Source organism: Neovison vison, chromosome 7, assembly GCF_020171115.1.
Source record: "Neovison vison isolate M4711 chromosome 7, ASM_NN_V1, whole genome shotgun sequence".
Lineage (NCBI taxonomy): Eukaryota > Metazoa > Chordata > Mammalia > Carnivora > Mustelidae > Neogale > Neogale vison.
In genome coordinates this window covers 146,410,079-146,427,500 of record NC_058097.1, presented here as the reverse complement: position 1 = coordinate 146,427,500, position 17,422 = coordinate 146,410,079, and the positions used below count along the sequence as shown (strand labels likewise).

Here is a 17,422-nt window from a genome sequence, read left to right as displayed (position 1 = left end):
CATTCACTTCTCGCTATGCCTGCACTTTGCAGCCTCTGGTTGTCTGCCATGAGGCTTCCCTGCCTGAGAAGTTCTCCCTCCCCACACCACTGATGCTTCTTCAAAGGCAGTTCAAATGTCACCTCTATTTGTAACATTCACCGGCACCCCCAGGAAGAATTATTTTCATCTCTGGAATCTCATGACAATCACCACACTGATTCCCTTCCTGAGTTCCTACCAATTTCTTTTCCCCATGATGAACTATATTCTTGGTATTACTTAGACCCACTTGTGAAAGAAGGCAGAGGCGAGCCCTTCCAAGGGCTATTAAAAAGCTCTTTCTCGAGGAATAAGTGCCATTGTTACATCTCTTAACTACTGTTGTTAACCTGATATTTAGTCAATAAATCTTAATTAGATTTGAATCTACTCTAACCAGTCTAAAAGTCACTATGGAGAGGAAAACAAAATCAGAACCCTTAGATGCTCAGGATATTAATGAGAGCTGGAATGTATAAAGGTCTTAAACTTTTTATCAAAATAATTTTATGTATCTGATTTCATTTGTTCTTTATCCAGCCCAATAAAATACCATTTTTTAAAAATATTATCATTCTCATTTGAAAGAAAAGAAATGGAGGCTCAAAGGGTTATATGACTTGACCAGGGTTACAAAGTAACCTAACAATAGAAATAGAACTAAGGTTTTCCTCTTTGTGCACTGTTGTTGTCCCTATATGTATCCAAAAAGAAGTAGGGTAGAGTAGAAAGTCTGTTGTAGTTATAATAAACTGCCTTGTTGAAACACTAGAATTCATTCCCACCTTAGAAGCTAGCTATACCAGTTCATGTTCACTGTGTATAAAAGCAGTACAAGTCAGTGGTCAGAGTTTTGCCCAGAGCACATCCTTCATCTGCATTTTCCCCATTAAAAAGTTTCTAGCCGGGGTGCCTGGGTGGCTCAGTGGATTGGGCCGCTGCCTTCGGCTCAGGTCATGATCTCGGTGTCCTGGGATCGAGCCCCGCATCGGGCTCTCTGCTCAGTGGGGAGCCTGCTTCCCCTTCTCTCTCTGCCTAACTCTCTGCCTACTTGTGATCTCTCTCTGTCAAATAAATAAATAAAATCTTTAAAAAAAAAAAAGTTTCTAGCCACGCTCCCTGCTTATAGCCACCCTCTACACCACAATTTTCAGGATGGTTTTCCTAAAATAGAAATCTGATTAATGCCAAATATCTTAGCCCTATTTCCAGACCTTCCAAAATCTGTCACAAGCCCATCTTTTTAGCTGTGTTCCCTACATGCTAACAGAACTGACCTTGCCCTCTTATGTAGTCACATTCCAAATTTTTGTCTTGCACCTTTGTCATAATGTTCCACAGCCTGGAATGGTCTTCCCCCATCCCCATATACATGTGTCCAAATCCACCATCCCTTCAAGATCACACATCAGTGCCACTTCTTCCAAGAAACCTTACTTAATCCTCTTGGCTGAAGTCACCTTTTCCTTCTCAGAACCCATGCAGAACTTTTTTTAGGCCTCTCTAATGACAAATACAATGTTCTGCCTGTGTTCGTTGTTTTTATCTATGAGTTAGTTGCCCTACTAGAGTCTAAACTCATTGAATTAAGACACTAACTTCACGTCTCATACCTATCTCTTGGAAGTACCCTGCATGAAAACAGAAACTGCATGTTTTGTTGATCATTGTATACTCAGTGCTTATCACTCATACAGTGATTAATAAATTTTGTTGAAAAAATGCAAATGGCAATGGATTTGGTGGGTTGGGGTCTTCTGTGTCATAAAAGAAATCAGTAAGGACAGTGAATTGTGAAATCAGATAAAGATATATACGTTCTATAGATAAGTGGGCACTGAAAAACTCCCATTACCTGAAAGTTATCCTCCCGTAGCTTTCCACTTCTACAGACTTTTCTCTTGCTTGGCCTGAATTTCTCATATCACGCTATACTACGTCAGGCAACAGAGACAGGGTCACTCTTTGCCAAAAGACTTGCTAAAATGTACTCTGCACCTGAACTAGAGGACTAATGTTCATTTGCACCTTAGAATAGGTTTGAAAAACTAGTTAATTTATAAGGCTCGGAAAGACTGATTCTCAGGAGACAGGATATGAAATGAGGTAGTTCAATATGTAAAGGTATTGCTAATGTGAATCTGGAGCGTTTAACATAACAACATCGAGTGAACCATAAAATAGGTTATGAAACAAGATTAGAAAAAGGATGTTCTGCCACACTTTAAAAGGGAAGGTTGTAAAACAGATGGTCTAACAGCACAAGCCTTTCTTTCCTCCATCCATCCTTTGTGCCTAAGATTCAAGTAGCTGATGTAAACCCCAACTCTGCTAAGACAAGAGTGATCTTAGGTTATGAAGGCTCCCAGCACCTACTGGATACCATCCCAGACAGGAGCACCTCACAAGGCTACTCAGGAAGAGAGTAGGAGAAATGCAAAACATTACTCACCAACCGCAATGAAATATTACTCACCACCAGCAATGTACAGTAGGCAGCCAGGATCCCAAATAAACTCAGCAAAACAATGGACCAAAAGAACCAGTATCCTGTACCTAGAAAAATGACCCTGCAAAAATGTGTTTCAATCCTTAAAACATAGCAGAAATTAGTAGTGTCTGTGTCAAGGGTGGGGAATAAGACTGGACTAAATAAAGCATAAGAAAATGGAAGAAGATAAGAGAAGCAATCTGAGAACATATCTGTGAAGAGCTTTGGAGATATTTGGTTGAGAAGTTTTAACTTTATCCTGGAGGCAACTGGGTACTTTACTGGGGGGGGTCTGTATTAGTGGTAGGATTTTTTAAAGTTATTTAGAATATATACTCAAAAATTATATCCTCTTCAAAAAAATAATAATACAGAAATTCTGGAATGTCAAAAAAGTCATCCATAAGTTCACCACCTTAATAAAACTGGTATTTTCCATTTTGGCAGTTTCTTTGACCATTTGCATATGTTTTCTATCATACTTGTAACCACAGTTACTGTATTAATTGCTCTATGCTAGAGCTAAAACATTTGGGCCTTTTAAAAACAGTTCAAGGGGCACCTGGGTGGCTCAGTGGGTTAGGCCTCTGCCTTTGGCTCAGGTCATGATGTCAGCGTCCTGGGATTAATAAGCCCTGCATTGGGCTCTCTGCTCAGTGGGGAGCCTGCTTCTCCCTCTCTGCCTACCCCTCTGCCCACTTGTGATCTATCAAATAAATAAATAAAATCTTTTTTTAAAAAAACACAAAAACCGTTCAAATGTGTTCTGTTCTGAAAGTAGATTATGAGAGATATGATATGATAATGATTTGCCAAGAGAAACAGTGTTATACTTGGTCTAGATATTACATGTCAAATAATTTAGACTCATTTCCAGATAACAGAAATTACCTTCTCTCAATATAAAACCTAGGGAAATTATATTTTAATACTATAAAATATAGATTAATGAACATATAACTACATTAAAAATAACAAAGGAAATTCTCTTTGGTCAGGGGCTATAAGACACACGCAGAAGAAAGAAACAGGCAAGTAGTCACCATATAGAGAAGTATCACAAATCAAGACACTGGGAACAGCATTCGGTAGAAGATGAGCTATAAGCAAAAATCAGAAATCGTCAAGTGTCAACAAACGAATCCAATGAAGCTGACAAATAGAGTAACTTGCATCCAAGAAAACAGAGCAATAGAGCAATCAGAAAAGAATCACAAAACAAATATATTTAAGAATTTTAGAGAAATACAGGAAGGACTAATATCCATGTAACAAGAATATGTTTTTGCTTTTTTTTTTTTTTTTAAGATTTTAAGCAATCTCTATATCCACCATGAGGACTGAATTTACAACCCCAAGATCAAGAGCCACATGTTCTACTGACTGAACCAGGCAGGTGTCCCAAGAATATGATGTTTTAATACAAGCACAGGGATAATCAAAACAATCAAAGTTCTTGAAAATGAAAGATGGACTTACTATCAGTCTAGATACAGCCAAAGGATTAATCAAATAGCTTAAACAAGAAATGACATAGGCTTTGCTTTCGAGTAAGAATGGAAAGCTAAGGTTTGCCATTTAATAGTGCCTCTATCTTTTCCAATCATTTCTCTAGCCACATTAGATTTTTTTCCACTTCTTTTCAACCTTATTTTGCATATTCAATCTCATGTAAATATTATTACTAGTTTAGTTCAGCTCAAAACTCTCTCACCAGGGTGCCTGGGTGGCTCAGTGGGTTAAACCTCTGTCTTCAGCTCAGGTCGTGATCCCATATAGGGTTTTCTGCCCAGCGGGGAGCCTGCTTCCCTCTCTCTCTCTCTGCCTGCTTGTGATCTCTCTCTCTGTCAAATAAATAAATAAAATCTTTTTAAAAAAACAAAAACAGGGTGCCTGGGTGGCTCAGTGGGTTGAGCCGCTGCCTTCGGCTCAGGTCATGATCTCAGGGTCCTGGGATCGAGTCCCACATCGGGCTCTCTGCTCAGCAGGGAGCCTGCTTCCGCCTCTCTCTCTGCCTGCCTCTCTGCCTACTTGTAATCTCTGTCTGTCAAAAAAAAAAAAAAATCTTCAAAAAAAAAAAAACAAAAACAAAAACAAAAAATTCTCTCACCAAACTCAAGTGAAGTTCTCATCCACCTGCTATGAACTTCAGGCAATGGAAGAGCTGCGATTTTTTTTTCCCTCCCTCTCTATTCTACTTCCTGTTCCATTCATCTGTACTCACTCTTGGTGGTGGTTTGGGGCAGAGGGCAGATAACAAAAGCAAGTGAAAAGAATGAAAAAGAGTAAGCTTGGGGCACCTGGGTGGCTTAATCATTACGCATCTGCCTTTGGTTCAGGTCATGATCTCAGGGTCCTGGGATAGAGCCGCCATGGGGCTCCCTGCTCAACTGGAAGCCTATTTCTCCCTCTCCCATTCCCCCTGCTTGTGTTCCCTCTCTCATTGTGTCTCTCTGCATCAAATAAATAAATAAAATAAAAAGAGTAAGCTTAAGTGACTTACTACACATCAGTGGGAATTGAAAAAGCAAGTCTTTCTTGGTCATCACTCCTTTAATCTGGGAATATATGGTCGCTGATGAATATGCAGTAGGCTCACTCTACATGGACTGTCCAATTTAGGCTTCTTATAACTTAGTATTTTCAAGCAGCATTCTCTCTGCTCTAGGTCATTTGTTTTATATACACCTAGCACCATAATCACGTGTCCCTTTTCTCTATCCTACAATAGAGAAAGCCTGTTAAGACAGCCTAGTCAACGCAACTTTGTCTAAATCCACATTTATTGCACTGGTGTTTAAAGAACTCTTCCAGGACTCCATCCCTGCTTTCCCATAGCTGCACAATGCAACTTTCTTGCATCTTCCCCCAATGCATATCTTCCATACTGCAATTACATTAATACCATCAGTTGTTAGCTGACAGTAGGTCTGAGGGGGAAAAAAAAAGGCACATCATGGTGAGCCACTGGGAATTTCCATATAACATAAGGAATGGTGAGAGAAGTCTAACCCCACAATATACACAGGGCGGTAGGCGGGGAGAAGGAAAGTGAGTTACCCCATCAAAATTTCTGCTCTAACTGGGTGTGGTGCATGAACAATGAATCTTGGAAGACTAAAAATTTTTTTTTAATTCTGGTCTACCTCTCTTTAGCTAAAGGGAACAACAACTAAAAAACTAAATAGGCTCTTTAAAATCTAAAGTAAGGTATCAAGGAACCAATAAGCAGTGACGAACTACGGAACCAAGATTCAAGTAAAAGAGGAAATCCACAGACTCAAATCCTGCCATTTGAGTTATTGTTCTCTAGAAGTGGCTGAGATAAGAAGGAGGGCTTCTTGTATCTTGTAGGGTTAGGAGAACAAACAAGTTAGAAGTGTAATCTGATAAACACTATACACTTTGATTTAGGACCTTCCAAGGCTATCCTAGGAATAAGCACAAACCAGAAATACACTGCTTTTGGGGGACTGAATCCTAGCTTTGAACCATTTAAGTACATCAAACTGAATTAAGGTGAATAGGATTTGCTAATACACCTAGTTACTTGTCAGAGTAACTGAGAGGACATAATGAAATTGAAGGCCTCAAATTACCTATTCAAACTTTTTATATACAATGTCTGGCACTCAAGCAAAACAATCAGGCATTCCAGGGGAGACCACCACATTAGCAAATGCCTAAATAAACAAGGACAAGAGGGGCACCTGGGTGGCTCAGTTGGTTAAGCGTTCAACTTTTGATATCAGCTCAGATCTTAATGTCACAGTTGTGAGCTTAAGCCCTGTGTTTGGCTCTATGCTGGGCATGGAGCCTACTTAAAAGAGGAGGGAAGGAGGGAGGGAGGAAGGGAGGACAACATAAAAAGATCTTCAGCAAATCTAGGTAAGAAAGATACCAGACACGGACTTCTAAATAAATATCCTTAAACTTTTTAGACTGGGACAAAATTAAGAATTTCAGTAGAGAATTAACTATCTAAAAGGAGACTAATTAAAAAAATAAAAGAATATGTTAAACAGGGGCGCCTGGGTGGCTCAGTGGGTTGGGCCTCTGCCTTCGGCTCAGGTCATGATCTCAGGGTCCTGGGATCAAACCCCACATCGGGCTCTCTGCTCCGCAGGGAGCCTGCTTCCTCCTCTCTCTCTGCCTGCCTCTCTGCCTACTTGTGATCTCTGCCTGTCAAATAAATAAATAAAATCTTAAAAAAAAAAAAAGAATATGTTAAACAAAAGATAGGTCAGAAAAAATATCAAGAATGAAACAGAGACAAATAGGCAAATAAACAAAAAATTCACAAGATTTTCATTCATAAGGCACTCGGGGATAAAGAAGTTCTAATACACATAAAATTAAAGTTTCAAAAGTAGAGATGGTAAAAAATGGGGTAAAAATAATATTTGAAAAGGCAGTGGCTGAAAACTTTTCCAAAATGATTAAAATATTTTACTGTTCTGGGATCAGTCAGGAGAGGATTTATTATAGGGATTAGACCTTACGCTATTTAGAAGCCAGTAGAGAAGGCTATATAAGGCTGTTACATCTGTTCTGATCTTTGGACTAAAGTTGCTAGAAGTCAGGCCAGCAGTTGGGAAGTAAAAATGAACACAACATATGAGAGAACTAAAACCCATAATGAGCAACTGGAATACACAAAGACATACTGAAACTCCTGAGGACACACTGGAATCCGTGAGGACAGACAACGGAATGTGTGTCTATCACTGTGTCAAGTATTTAGTTAAGCTGGTCCATGGTATTGCCACCTCCACATCCATTTTGTTTGGCCACATGGCCTGTAGTGATCTTAAACTGACACTAGCTCCCTCAGGGAAGCACATGTCCTGTACAGCATCCCACAAAGTCACAAGCAAATATAAGTTTCTGATAGATCTCTCCCAACAGCCCTTGGGATCAAGTTTCCTCTGATTCCTAGTGTCTGTATGCCTTATATGCTCCTTAGATATGATTCTCACTGTGCTTACCAGATTCCCGCTCTTTTAGTTTGAACTGAACAATTTGGCCCTAGCCCAGGAACCCCAAACACTCCATCCAATGAACCTAATAAAGGCATGTACCCCAGGTCCTGCTTGTCTTTCTGATTGCACTCTTCCTTGACCTTCTATATGCCCCTTGGAAGTGTGCCATGTATTTCCTCCAGTATTTTTAAGTATTACACACACACACACACACATAATGTATATGAATATGTGTATGTATATGTAATGTGTGTGTGTGTGTGTATATACATACAATGTATATAAAGATATATAAGAAATCTTTTGATTTCTCTGGTGGTCTGTTGCTGAACCACCACTACCAGTATCGTTGCCTGACACATCATCCAGCACCCTGTGCTCCACATAACCGATGTATTAAGTTTAACAAGGTTATAATACACTGCCTCCAACCTTGATGATAAGAGTGAACTGTAGAAAAAGTTGGTGCCTTTTATTACTGTGGCCTAGTACGTGAAATAACTAAAAAAGATCTGGCAAGGTCAAGGAGTATGTGGGCTGAGGTGAACTATCAGAAACTGACATTGCATGAAGGCTGCCACAATGCCTGCCATAATGACCTTCAGACTATAAAACAGTGACTGCTGCCTCACTTCCTACATCCAAATTATATGTAAATTTCTCTTGTGACTCATCCTAACCCAATCCTATATTGGAAATGAAATTCTCAGAAACGTAGTTTTAGTTTAGCTGGCCCAGAAAGTACACTATCACAGTCCACTCAAGGTCAAATTGGTATCCATTCACACCTCTACTAACTACTCTTATTCTCTAAGATTATGCAATTATCTCTCATATGACTAAACATACATCAATCCTCTCTCCAAAAGAGGTTAGAGTTCTCACCAGTGGGTGATGGTTATACCTCTAATTTAAGTACCAATATATACTTAACTACTATTAACACATCCTATTTTGAAAGGTAAAAGAATGGAAGAAGAGAAAAAAAATATATATGGGAGGATATATATATATATCATGTGTGTGTGTGTGTGTGTGTGTAGTGAGAGAGAGGAAGGGAGGAACAAAGTGAGGGAGGGAGGGATGGGCCAGCAGAATTCTCGCTGCCATAAACTTTGTCCTCTGTTGTTACACCAGTAATAATGGTATGTTAGATGGTAAAAGGAACTTTGCAGATGTAATTAAGGTTACTAATTAGCTGACTTTAAAATAGGGAGATTAGAGTCTGCCAGCAAGATGGCAGAGGAGTAGGAGACCCGAATTTTGTCTGGTCCCAGGAATTCAGGTAAATCGTTACCAAACCATTCCAAACACCTACAAACTCAAGAGGAGATTGAAGTGAAGAAGAGCAGCAATTCTATGAACAGAAAAGTGACCACATTCTGGAAGTAGGACATGCAGAGAAGTGAATCTGAGGCAATATACAGGAAGATAGATGGGGTGGGGGGAGCCTCCATCAGCCAGCTACCAATAAGTGAGAGTGCAGCAGAGCACAAAATCACTGAAGTTTTAAATGTCTGCTAAGTGGGGTAGGGGAATGTGGTGTGGAATCCTCATTGGGTCAGTGTGGTCTCAGGATCCTCAGGATCACAGAAAGTCTGGAAGTGCCTGAGTGTGGCAGAGCTCCTACATATTGGAGTGGGAAAGCTGGCTGCAAAGACATAGCTGAGGAGTGGGCATCCAAATGACCAAGAAACACATGAAGAAATGATCAACATCACTCAACATCATGGAAATACAAATCAAAACCAGAGTGAGAGAACACCTCACACCAGTCAGAAATTAGCAAGTCAGGAAATAAAAGATGTTGGTGAGGATGTCAAGAAAGGGGAACCCTTGACACTGTTGGTGGGAATGCAAGCTGGTGCAGCCACCCTGGAAAACGGTATCGAGGTTCTTCCAAAAGTTAAAAATAGAGCTTCCCTGCAACCCAGAAACTGCACTCCTGGGCATTTACCTCAAAGATACAAAGGTAGTGATCTGAAGGGGTAACTGCATCCCAATGTTTATAACAACAATGTCCACAACAGCCAAACTATGGAATGAGCCTAGATATCCATCAACAGATGAATGGGTAAAGAAGATGTGGTGTGTATATATAAATATATATGAATATTATGGAGTCATCAAAAAAATCTTGTCATTCACAACAACGTGGATGGAACTAGAAGGTATTATGCTAAATGAAGTAAGTAAATCAGAGAAAGACAATTATATGATCTCACTGATATGAAGAATTTGAGAAACAAGACAGAGAATCATAGGGGAAGAGAGGTGAAAAATGAAACAAGATGAAACCAGAGAGGGAGACAAATCATAAGAGACTCTTAATTTAGGAAACAAACTGAGTGTTGCTGGGGATGGGGGAGGATGGGGTGGCTCGGTGATGGACACTGGGGAGACTATGTGCTATGGTGAGTGCTGTGAATTGTATAAGACTGGTGATTTACAGACCAGTAGCCCTGAAACAATAATACATTATATGTTAATAAAAAAATAAAATAAAATAGGGAGATTAACCTGGTTTATCTGGGTAAATCCAGTGTAATTACATGAACTCTTCAAATCAGAAGATGAGGACATAAGAGAAAGGGAGATGAAAAAGAACTCAGAGAAATTTGCAGTGTGAGAAGGACTTGACACCCAGTTGTTAGCTTTGAAGATAGAGAAGGCCACAAGCTAAAGAATGCAATGGCCTCTAGCAGGTGAGAACACTTCCATCTGACAACCGCCAAAGAAAGGGGACTTCATTCCTACAACTCCAGAAATACACGGATTCTGCCAATAACTTGAAAAAACCTCTAAGTGTATTCTCACTCAGAACTACAGATAAAATATCAGGCCAGCTGGCACCTTGATTTCAGCATTATAAGATCCTAAGCAGAGTACCCAGCTGAGTATGTCTGACTTCTGACCTACAGAACTATGAGATAATGAATGCATATTGTTTTATGCCACCCAATTGGTAGTAATCTGCTATAGTAGCAAGGGAAAATTGCCCACGAAACTTATTTATGGCATTAGAACCTGTGGGAATGCACTCATATATACAACTTCCATTTGATGATGGAGTTTTAGTGAGAATTCTGCTTGCTGCTGAGTATGTTTATTACAACTATACATTCCAGAACTAGTGAAATAACCACAAAGTAGGTCTGGGGACACACTAGACCCACTGTTCAGATGGACATGAGCCAAAGTGCCATCAATTACCTGTCATGTGAAAGCATTATTCTGACTAGCAAGTCAGTGGTGTTTTTAAAATCTCCAGAAATTCATATCGATTCAGCATCAATGCCCATTAATACCCCCAAAAGTACAACCCCATGCACAACCACCTTGGTAAATGACCAGAGATTCTTTGGGGGGAAAATTATGAGGAATACTGACAGTATATTCTTTTGGTTGTGTAGCAAGTTCCTGCAAGGCCTTCCCTTCATTCAAGGGCCAATTTATTTTGTAAATGAGTAAAACAGAGAGCAGGCAAACAACAGAAAAGATTAACAAAATTAAAAGTTGACTCTTTGAAAAAGTAAACAAAACCAACAAACCTGTAGCAAGACTGACCAAGGAAGAAAGAGAGGACCCAAATAAATAAAATTACAAAAGAAAATGTGGACACTCCAACTGATTACCACAGAAATAAAAAGGATCATAAGCAACTTCTATGACCAACTATATGCCAACAAACTAGACAACCTAGAAGAAATAGGTAAATTCCTAGAAACATACAATCTACCAAAAATGAATCATGAAGAAATAGAAAATCTAAACAGACTGATACTGAGTGAGGAGACTAAATCAGTAATCAAAAACTTTCCAACAAAGAAAATCCCGGGGCCAGATTGTTTTGCTGGTGAATTTTACCAAGTATTTAGAGAATTACTAATCCTTCTCAAAGTCTTCCAGAAACTGAGGAGGAAAGAACACTCCCAAACTCATTTTACAAAAAAATAATTACCCTGACACCAAAGCCAGATAAGGACACTACAAGAAAACTACAGGCCCTGGGTGTGTTACATGCAATTGGTGAATTGCTAATTTCTACCCCTGAAACTAATAATACAGTATATGTTAACTAAATAGAATTAAATAAAGAATTAGGGGTGCCTGGGTGGCTCAATGGATTAAGCCGCTGCCTTCAGCTCAGGTCATGATCTCAGCGTCCTGGGATCGAGCCCCGCATCGGGCTCTCTGCTCGGCAGAGAGCCTGCTTCCCCTTCTCTCTCTGCCTGACTCTCTGCCTACTTGTGATCTCTCTCTCTGTCAAATAAAATAAAATCTTTTTTAAAAAGAATTAAAAGAAAATAAAACTACAGGCCAATATCCCTGATGAACATAAATGCAGAAATTCACAACAAAAAATTAGCAAGCCAAATTCAATACCAACATTAAAAAGATCATAAACCACTATCAAGTGAGATTCATCCCCATGATGCAAGGATGGTTCAAGATACATAAACTAAGGGACGCCTGGGTGGCTCAGTTGGTTGGGCGGCTGCCTTCAGCTCAGGTCATGATCCCAGCATCCTGGGATCAAGTCCCACATCGGGCTCCTTGCTCAGCGGGGAGCCTGCTTCTCCCTCTGCCTCTGCCTGCCCTGCCATTCTGTCTGCCTGTGCTCGCTCTCTCTCCCTCTCTCTCTCTGACAAATAAAATCTTTTTAAAAAAAGATACATAAACTAATAAATTGGATACACTACATTAATAGGATGAAAAACAAAAATCATATGATAATCTATATAGATGAAAAAAGAACATTTAACAAAATTAAATACGTTTTCATGATTAAAAACTCTCAAGAGAAAAACCAAGAAACAGACTCTTGACTATAGAGGACAAATTGATGGTTACCAGAGGGAAGGTGTGAAGACAACGTTAAATGTGTGATGGGGATTAATGGGGATTACTTGCTGCAATGAGCATCGATATTGTATGTAAGTGTTTAATCACTACATTCTACATCTGAAACTAAATTCACACTATGTTAACTGGAATTTAAATAAAAACTTGGGAAGAAAAAACTCTCAACAAATAAAATATAGAGGTGTTATACCTCAACATAATAAAGGACACATATGACAAGTTTACAGTGAATATCTTACTTAATTGTGAAAGGCTATGAAAGTAAACGAAAGGTTGAATGCTTTTCCTCTAAAATCAAAAATAAGACAAGGGTGCACACTCTCACCACTCCTATTTAACGTAGTATTGGAAGTCCTAGCCAGAGCAATCAAGCAAGAAAAAATAAATAAATAAAAGGCATCAAAATTAGAATGTAAATGATTATCTCCATTTGCAGGTTTCATGATTTTTATATAGCGAAAATCCTAAAGATGCCACCAAAAAACAGTTATATGCGATTAGGAAATTCAGTTAAGTTGCAGGAGACAAAAATCAACACTCAAAAATCAATAGCATTACTGTACACTAATAATGAATTATTTGAAAAAGAAATAAAGACGGGGGGGAGGAGTCAAGATGGCAGAGAAGTAGCAGGCTGAGACTACTTCAGCTAGCAGGAGATCAGCTAGATAGCTTACCTAAAGATTGCAAACACCTACAAATCCAATGAGAGATCGAAGAGAAGAAGAACAGCAATTCTAGAAACAGAAAAACAACCACTTTCTGAAAGGTAGGACTGGCGGTGAAGTGAATCCAAAGTGATGGGAAGATAGACCCCGGCGGGAGGGGCCGGCTCCCGGCAAGTGGCAGAGCAATGGAGCACAAAATCAGGACTTTTAAAAGTCTGTTCCGCTGAGAGACATCGCTCCAGAGGCTAAACCGGGGTGAAGCCCACACAGGGTCAGCATGGCCTCAGATCCCGCAAGGTCACAGAAGGATCGGAGGTGTCTGAGTGTTGCAGAGCTTACAGGTATTAGAACGGGGAAGCCGGCTACAGAGACAGAGCCGACAGTGAGCTCAAAGCACGGGGTTACCTTGAGCCGGTTGCAGGCTTGGTGAGCTCGGAGCACAGCCGGAGGTCAGGCAGACGGGAGTTGCTGGGCGCTGTTCTCTGAGGGCGCGCTGAGGAGTGGGGCCCCAGGCTATCGGCTCCTCCAGGCCGGAGACCAGGAGGCCGCCATTTGTATTCCCGTCCTCTGGAACTCTACTATGGAAAGCGCTCAAGGGAACAAAAGCTTCTGAAAGCAAACCCAAGTGGATTACTCAGCCAGGCCCATGGTAAGGGCGGTGCAATTCCGCCTGGGGCAAAGACACTTGAGAATCACTACAACATGCCCCGCCCCAGAAGATCAACAAGAAATCCAGCCAGGACCAAGTTCACCTACCAAGGAATGCAGTTTCAATACCAAGGAGAGCAGCAGAATTCCAGAGGAGGAGAAAGCAAAGCACGGAACTCATGGCTTTCTCCCTATGATTCTTTAGTCTTGCGGTTAATTTAATTTTTTTTTCATTTTTTTTCTCTTCTTTTGCTAAAAATTTTTTTAACTTTTACCCTTTTCTTTTTTAACGTTTTTTAACTAGTTTATCTAATATATATATTTTTTTCTTTTTTATACTTTTCTTTATTCGTTTTCTTTTTTTAATTCTTTTCTTTATTTCCTTTTTTTCTTTCTTTCTTTCTTTCTGAACCACTTTTTATCCCCTTTCTCCCCCCTCACGATTTGGGATTTCTTCTGATTTGGTTAAAGCATATTTTCCTGGGGTTGTTACCACCCTTTTAGTATTTTACTTGTTCCTTCATATACTCTTATCTGGACAAAATGACAAGGCGGAAAAACTCACCACAAAAAAAAAAGAACAAGAGACAGAACCGAAGGCTAGGGACCTAATCAATACAGACATTGGTAATATGTCAGATCTGGAGTTCAGAATGACAATTCTCAAGGTTCTAGCTGGGCTCGAAAAAAGCATGGAAAATATTAGAGAAACCCTCTCGGGAGATATAAAAGCCCTTTCTGGAGAAATAAAAGAACTAAAATCTAACCAAGTTGAAATAAAAAAAGCTATTAATGAGGTGCAATAAAAAATGGACGCTCTCACTGCTAGGATAAGTGAGGCAGAAGAAAGCATTAGCAATATAGAAGATCAAATGACAGAGAATAAAGAAGCTGAGCAAAAGAGGGACAAACAGCTACTGGACCACGAGGGGAGAATTCGAGAGATAAGTGACACCATAAGACGAAACAACATTAGAATAACTGGGATTCCAGAAGAAGAAGAAAGAGAGAGGGGAGCAGAAGGTATACTGGAGAGAATTATTGGGGAGAATTTCCCCAATATGGCAAAGGGAACGAGCATCAAAATTCAGGAGGTTCAGAGAAAGCCCCTCAAAATCAATAAGAATAGGCCCACACCCGGTCACCTAATAGTAATATTTATAAGCCTTAGTGAGAAAGAGAAAATCCTGAAAGCAGCCTGGGGAAAGAAGTCTGTAACATACAATGGTAAAAATATTAGATTGGCAGCAGACTTATCCACAGAGACCTGGCAGGCCAGAAAGAGCTGGCATGATATATTCAGAGCACTAAATGAGAAAAACATGCAGCCAAGAATACTATATCCAGCTAGGCTATCACTGAAAATAGAAGGAGAGATTAAAAGCTTCCAGGACAAACAAAAACTGAAAGAATTTGCAAACACCAAACCAGCTCTACGGGAAATATTGAAAGGGGTCTTCTAAGCAAAGAGAAAGCCTACAAGTGGTAGATCAGAAAGGAACAGAGACAATATATAGTAACAGTCACCTTACAGGCAATACAATGGCACTAAATTTATATCTCTCAATAGTTACCCTGAATGTTAATGGGCTAAATGCCCCAATCAAAAGACACAGGGTATCAGAATGGTTAAAAAAACAAAACCCATCTATATGTTGCCTACAAGAAACACATTTTAAGCCTGAAGACACCTCCAGATTTAAAGTGAGGGGGTGGAAAAGAATTTACCATGCTAATGGACATCAGAAGAAAGCAGGAGTGGCCATCCTTATATCAGATCAATTAGATTTTAAGCCAAAGACTATAATAAGAGATGAGGAAGGACACTATATCATACTCAAAGGGTCAGTCCAACAAGAAGATCTAACAATTTTAAATGTCTATGCCCTCAACGTGGGAGCAGCCAACTATATAACCAATTAATAACAAAATCAAAGAAACACATCAATAATAATACAATAATACTAGGGGACTTTAACACTCCCCTCACTGAAATGGACAGATCATCCAAGCAAAAGATCAACAAGGAAATAAAGGCCTTAAACGACACACTGGACCAGATGGACATCACAGATATATTCAGAACATTTCATCCCAAAGCAACAGAATACACATTCTTCTCTAGTGCACATGGAACATTCTCCATAATAGATCACATCCTCGGTCCTAAATCAGGACTCAACTGGTATCAAAAGATTGCGATCATTCCCTGCATATTTTCAGACCACAATGCTCTGAAGCTAGAACTCAATCACAAGAGGAAGTTTGGAAAGAACCCAAATACATGGAGACTAAACAGCATTCTTCTAAAAAATGAATGGGTCAACCAGGAAATTAAAGAAGAATTGAAAAAAATCATGGCAACAAATGATAATGAAAACACAACGATTCAAAATCTGTGGGACACAACAAAGGCAGTCCTGAGAGGAAATATATAGCGGTACAAGCCTTTCTCAACAAACAAGAAAGGTCTCAGGTACACAACCTAACCCTACACCTAAAGGAACTGGAGAAAGAACAAGAAAGAAACCCTAAACCCAGCAGGAGAAGAGAAATCATAAAGATCAGAGCAGAAATCAATGAAATAGAAACCAAAAAAACAATAGAACAAATCAACGAAACTAGGAGCTGGTTCTTTGAAAGAATTAATAAAATTGATAAACCCCTAGGGACGCCTGGGTGGCTCAGTGGGTTGAGCCGCTGCCTTCAGCTCGGGTCATGATCCCTTGCTCGGCAGGGAGCCTGCTTCTCGCTCTGCCTCTGCCTGCTTCTCTGTCTGCCTGTGCTCACTCGCTCTCTCTCCCTCTGTCTCTGACAAATAAATAAATAAATACTTTAAAAAAAAATTGATAAACCCCTGGCCAGATTTATCAAAAAGAAAAGAGAAAGGACCCAAATAAATAAAATCATGAATGGAAGAGGAGAGATCACAACTAATACCAAAGAAATACAAACAATTATAAGAACATTCTATGAGCAACTCTACTCCAACAAATTTGACAATCTGGAAGAAATAGATACATTCCTAGAAACATATAAATTACCACAACTGAACCAGGAAGAAATAGAAAGCCTGAACAGACCCATAACCAGTAAGGAGATTGAAACAGTCATTAAAAATCTCCAAACAAAAGCCCAGGGCCAGATGGCTTCCTGGGGAATTCTACCAAACATTTAAAGAAGAACTAATTCCTATTCTCCTGAAACTGTTCCAAAAAGTAGAAATGGAAGGAAAACTTCCAAACTCATTTTATGAGGCCAGCATCACCTTGATCCCAAAACCAGACAAAGATCCCATCAAAAAAGAGAGCTATAGACCAATATCCTTGATGAACACAGATGCAAAAATTCTCACCAAAATACCAGCCAATAGGATTCAACAGTACATTAAAAGGATTATTCACCACGACCAAGTGGGATTTATTCCAGGGTTGCAAGGTTGGTTCAACATCCACAAATCAATCAATGTGATACAATACATCAATAAAAGAAAGACCAAGAACCATATGATACTCTCAATAGATGCTGAAAAAGCATTTGACAAAGTACAGCATCCCTTCCTGATCAAAACTCTACAAAGTGTAGGGATAGAGGGCACATACCTCAAAGTTATCAAAGCCATTTATGAAAAACCCACTGCAAATATCATTCTCAATGGAGAAACACTGAAAGCTTTTCCGCTAAGGTCAGGAACACAGCAGGGATGTCCATTATCACCACTGCTATTCAACATAGTACTAGAAGTC

The 17,422-nt window shown here is 39.6% G+C and overlaps 1 protein-coding gene across 1 annotated transcript in view; it reads right to left on the bottom strand.

Annotated features, from left to right (window-relative positions):
- The window catches only part of GDPD4 (glycerophosphodiester phosphodiesterase domain containing 4), a 145,705-nt gene that overhangs the window by 107,152 nt on the left and 21,131 nt on the right, over positions 1-17,422 (bottom strand). Inside the window, exon 3 of the mRNA XM_044260200.1 lies at positions 2,498-2,591. Coding sequence (XP_044116135.1) covers positions 2,498-2,591 — 94 coding nt within the window. The remainder of the gene's footprint in view (positions 1-2,497; positions 2,592-17,422) is intronic.